The 4,810-nt window shown below is 44.3% G+C and overlaps 1 protein-coding gene across 7 annotated transcripts in view; it reads left to right on the top strand.

Annotated features, from left to right (window-relative positions):
* NDUFC1 (NADH dehydrogenase (ubiquinone) 1, subcomplex unknown, 1, 6kDa) overlaps positions 1-4,810 on the top strand; it is a 12,602-nt gene that overhangs the window by 3,531 nt on the left and 4,261 nt on the right. For 4 of the 7 annotated variants that reach the window (XM_011985634.1, XM_011985638.1, XM_011985633.1 and 1 more), the window contains exons 2-3: positions 3,087-3,315; positions 3,903-4,006. In XM_011985634.1, coding sequence (XP_011841024.1) covers positions 3,249-3,315; positions 3,903-4,006 — 171 coding nt within the window. In that variant the 5' untranslated portion in view covers positions 3,087-3,248. Of the gene's footprint in view, positions 1-2,687; positions 2,724-3,086; positions 3,316-3,902; positions 4,007-4,810 lie in introns of all 7 variants that reach the window. The other 3 variants (XM_011985635.1, XM_011985640.1, XM_011985639.1) reach the window with 2 other exon arrangements.

Below are 4,810 nucleotides of genomic sequence, written 5' to 3' on the forward strand. Positions count from 1 at the left end.
AAAAAAAAAAAAAAAAAAGGCTGGGCGTGGTGGCTCACGCCTGTAATCCCAGCACTTTGGGAGGCTAAGGCGGGCGGATCACAAGGTCAGGAGTTCAAGACCAGCCTGACCACCATGGTGAAACCCCGTCTCTACTAAAAATACAAAAATTAGCCAGGTATGGTGGTGCGCACCTGTAATCCCAGCTACTCAGGAGGATGAGGCAGGAGAATCGCTTGAACCTGGGAGGCAGAGGTTGCAGTGAGCCAAGATCGTACCACTGCACCCCAGAGCGAGACTCCCTCTCAAAAAAAAAAAAAAAATAGGCCAGACATAGTGCCTCATGCCTATAATCCCGACACTTTGGGAGGCTGAGGCAGGAAGATAGTTTGAGACCAACCTGGGCAACATATTGAGACCCCATCTCTGCAAAACAATTTTAAAGTTTGCCAGGTGTGGTGCTGTGAGCCTGTAGTCCCAGCTACTTGGTGGGCTTAGGTGGGAAAATTCCTTCGGCCCCAGAGGTCAAGACTGCAGTGAGCTGTGATGATACCTTTGCTCTCCAGCCTGGGCAACAGAGCTGAGACCTTGTTCCAAAAAAAATAAACAACATAAAAGAAATGCATGTATTTGTCACCTAGATTTAACAAATCTTAACAATTTGCCTTTGCTTCTGGGTGTTTTTGTGTGTGTATAGACAGGGTTTCTCAATGTTGCCCAAGCTACTCTTGAACTCCTGGGCTTAGGCAATCAACCCACCTCAGCCTCCCAAAGTGCTGGGATTATAGGTGTGAGCCCCAAAACCTGGCCTGCTGCTGAGTCTTAAAAAATAAAAACTTATGGATACATCTTGGTGTGTGGGGAGGTGGGAGGTTGTTGGTTTTTTTCTTTTCTTTTGTTTTCTTTTGTTTTTATGACAGGGTCTCACCGTGTCACCCAGGCTGGAGTGCAGTGACACAATCTTGGCCTACTGTAGCCTCAACCTCCCAGGTCCAAGCGATCTTCCTCCCTCAGCCTCCCGAGTAGCTGGAACCACAGACGTGCACCATCACACCCAGCTAATTTTTTAAAAAAATATTTTGTAGAGATGTTTATCTACCTAGGTTGCACAGGCCAGTCTTGACCTCCTGGACTCAAGCAATCCATTTGCCTTGTTCTCACAAAGTGCTACGATTAGAGGCCTGAGCCACTGTGACTGGCTCAAGTCCTAAGTTTGATTCATAGTATTCTCATGCATGCTATATCAATAAACATATGTGGTTTTTTGGGGGGTTTTGTTGTTTTGGTTTGGTTTGGTTTGGTTGTTGTTGTTGTTGTTGTTGTTTTGTTTTGCATTTTATACAGTTTTTCAATTCTTGCTCTTTCTTTACCTTCCTTCGGAGATGTGATTTTTTTTTCCCAGTGGAAAAATCTTGGACTAAAACTTTGCATTTCTGGCTGCTAACTCAAATCCTCTCTCTTTTCACCTGGATCATAAATAAGATTTTAGTGTTCAAATTCTGAAGATGCTTACATGAATGTTATGAAGCAACTTCTAACAAAATATTATAGATATTAGTTCCTAGCTGGAATTACTTAATCAGGATTCTTTTCAAGATGGAGTTTCACATACAGCTGCATACTCCATACTCCAAGTGTACAGTTCCCATAAGCTCTAATATGCTGAGAAAAATGTGCTTATACTTCATCACTTTCCCAAAATACACACTAGTAAAAGGCTACAAGGGCCAAAGCTCTGAAAAAGAACAAAGCAGTCTTTCCCAACAGCAGTACCGAAATTAGTAATTTGCTTACTGGTTCTGTATACTCTGACTAAAGGTAGCATCTGTTTCAACTTGTTGGATACTAGCAAAACCTTCGTCAGGACAAGCTTCCAAAGGATGGTGTAGAAAGGATATACAACTGACAGGCTGCTGAGTGGACAAGAAGCCAATAAGTTGAGAACCAACAACTGGCTCAGCACATTCGTTGGGTAATTTACTTACTTGAGCATGAGTCCAGGAGGCTCAAACTAGATTACAAACTAAAGTGACTCACAATTTAGCAATCCATTTAGCCACCATTTGCATGTTAAAATGAGCCAGAAAATATAGTACAATTAATTGACTTTCTGGTCAATAATTTTTGGTTAAAAAAAGATTTTAAAATAACATTGCTAAAGAGAATATAGGAGATTTGCTAACATTTATTTTGGTTTTAAAATTAATGACATAAGGTTTAACGGATTACTTTTAAAGGGTCAAAATGTATTGTCTGTTACCTATAAATATTTTTACTAGTCTTTAGACATCAGATTGAACTGAATTGAATGTACAAAGATCTGGCTCAATTGTGCAAGATAAAACCTATTCCTCAGAACAATGTCTTTAATAGGCAAAACCAAATAAATTGTTTACTACCACCAGAGAGTTGTTTAAGCTTCTCAACAACCCTATAGGTTTTATGTTACAGATGTAAAACTTAGGTATAGAGAGGTTAAGTAATTTGCCTCTTACTAGGTTAAGAAATCATAGAGCTAAAAAGTGGTGAGCAGAATGGCTTTGAACGCTGATTCTACAGCTTATGGTCTAGGGTGGTCCAAGTCTGTTAGGTGAGCTAACGAGGATCACTAGATCTGGGGTCAGAAGACCTCAAACTGTATCCCACCTCTGCCATCTATGTGATCTTGAGCCCTTGAGCCTATCCAAGGCACTAATTCTACTTCACAGGTTTGTGAGGCTTCAGTATGATCGTGAGTGTAAATGGTAAGTGTTAAGAAATCTTTTCAACTATAAAATATGTCACCTTGGGTGAGTAGCTGTCTTTAAGCTTCATCTGTAAATTGAAGCTTATAATCACGGCATGATATGTGCTCATTGTGAAGATGAAATAAGGCAGTGAATGTAAACCATATGATACATTAATGCACCGTGCCTGGACCACAGAATTCAATCCAAGCGCTAGTTATTATTGAGCACGACACTTTTCTTTTTTCTGGCTCATGTAGGAAAATTTTAATAAACCTCTTGATGAATAGCCGTAGAGATGGGGTGAAAAACCCCCAGAGGACAGAGAATAGATAAATTCTTTTTTCTTTTAATTACTTTCTTCCTAATTCCACTGTATAGACAGAAGGCTGAGGCCGGGGTGCTAGAGAACCTTGCGGTGCTGGAACTCACGTTGACGCCCCCACGGAGCTCGGCTGCAGAGCCCTGGAGTCCCGCACTTCCGCCCGCCAGGTGGCGCTGATTCTGTTGCCGACTCGGAGAGACTGAGCCTGGCCACGCAAGATGGCGCCGTCCGCGTTGCTGCGTCCTCTCTCTCGGCTGCTGGCCCCTGCCAGGCTCCCGAGCGGCTGTGAGTGTCCATCCTCGTGCAGGCCGACTCTACCCTCAGATTACCCCTCCTAAGGCGGACCCAGCCCACGGGTGCAGGAGGCGGCAGCGGCCCGGGTTCGTCCTGCAGTGACCTTCGCCGGCCGTCGACCCAAGGCCCAGCCCGCGCCTGTCCCCTACGCAAGACTCTCCGCTCCCCATCACCCGCCTTCAGCACTTATCCAAGTGCAACCTGAGCACTCTTGGCCTTTGTAAATGGGCTTTGGGTCTCTGCCTTCCCCACCTCTGTACGTTCGGTCCCGTAGACTGGGAGAGGAGACACCCTTCCCGGGACGCCTCCTACATGACCACTCCCGAGTCGTCTGAGGGTCCGCACGCCCTTAAATGAGGCCTTGAAGGCCTCGGGCAGGACAGGTGCTACCTGTCTAACTCTCCCAGTGGCCCTGGGCGAAGTACTTGACCTCTCTGAACCGCTATTTCCTTGGCTGTTTAAGTGGGAGATGGGGGAGTTAAAGGGAGAATTAAATGCGATAATACGCACGTAAATGTTAGGGTTTTTTCCCTACAAGGCAGTAAGTTACAGATTTACAGACCCTCTGCCCCTTTCAGCTTCAGCGCGGTCAAAGTTCTACGTGCGAGAGCCGCTGAATGCCAAACCTAACTGGCTGAAAGTTGGGTTGACCTTGGGCACCACCGTCGTCTTGTGGGTCTATGTAAGTACTTTACTCCCGGATGTCGTGAGACTACGCCAGCGTGGTAAGGGAATGAGATAACATTGCGAGATTGAATGGTGCTGTTACGTTGTATGGCAGTGAAAGTCTCACAACAGTAGGATATTTATATAATTGCTGATACATATTCCTCCAAAAGGGAAATCTCCAGGACTAAAAAGAAATTAAGATTTCAGCAACATTGAGAAAGTATGATGGGACTAAAATTTCTGTTATTGTTCCTTAACATGATTTTGTAAGGAATAGCAGTTTTACTAAATAGTAATTATACTTTATTTCTTAATGAGAATTGAGGCTAATTGGAGTTTTATAAAGGTACCTTTTTCAGATGCTGTAGGGTCAAACCAGCAGTGTACAAGTTGTACAAATTGAATACCAGTAGACTTTCAAAACATTAGGTTTTAATCAATGTTTGTATAAATACATTGCTGGAAATTATATATAGTGTGTAGCTACCTTTTTAAAAAAATTTTCAGGCCGGGCGCAGTGGCTCACGCCTGTAATCCCAGCACTTTGAGAGGCCGAGGTGGGCGGATCACGAGGTCAGGAGATCCAGACCACTCTGGCTAACACAGTGAAACCCCGTCTCTACCAAAAATACAAAAAAATTAGGCGGGTGTAGTGGCGAGAGGCCGAGGTGGGCAGATCACGAGGTCAGGAGATCGAGACCATCCTGGCTAATACAGTGAAACCCCGTCTCTACCAAAAATACAAAAAAAAATTAGGCTAGTGTAGTGGCGAGCGCCTGTAGTCCCAGCTACTCGGGAGGCGGAGGCGGGAGAATGG

The sequence above is a fragment of the Mandrillus leucophaeus genome, unplaced genomic scaffold, assembly GCF_000951045.1.
Source record: "Mandrillus leucophaeus isolate KB7577 unplaced genomic scaffold, Mleu.le_1.0 Scaffold289, whole genome shotgun sequence".
NCBI classification, from domain to species: Eukaryota; Metazoa; Chordata; class Mammalia; order Primates; family Cercopithecidae; genus Mandrillus; species Mandrillus leucophaeus.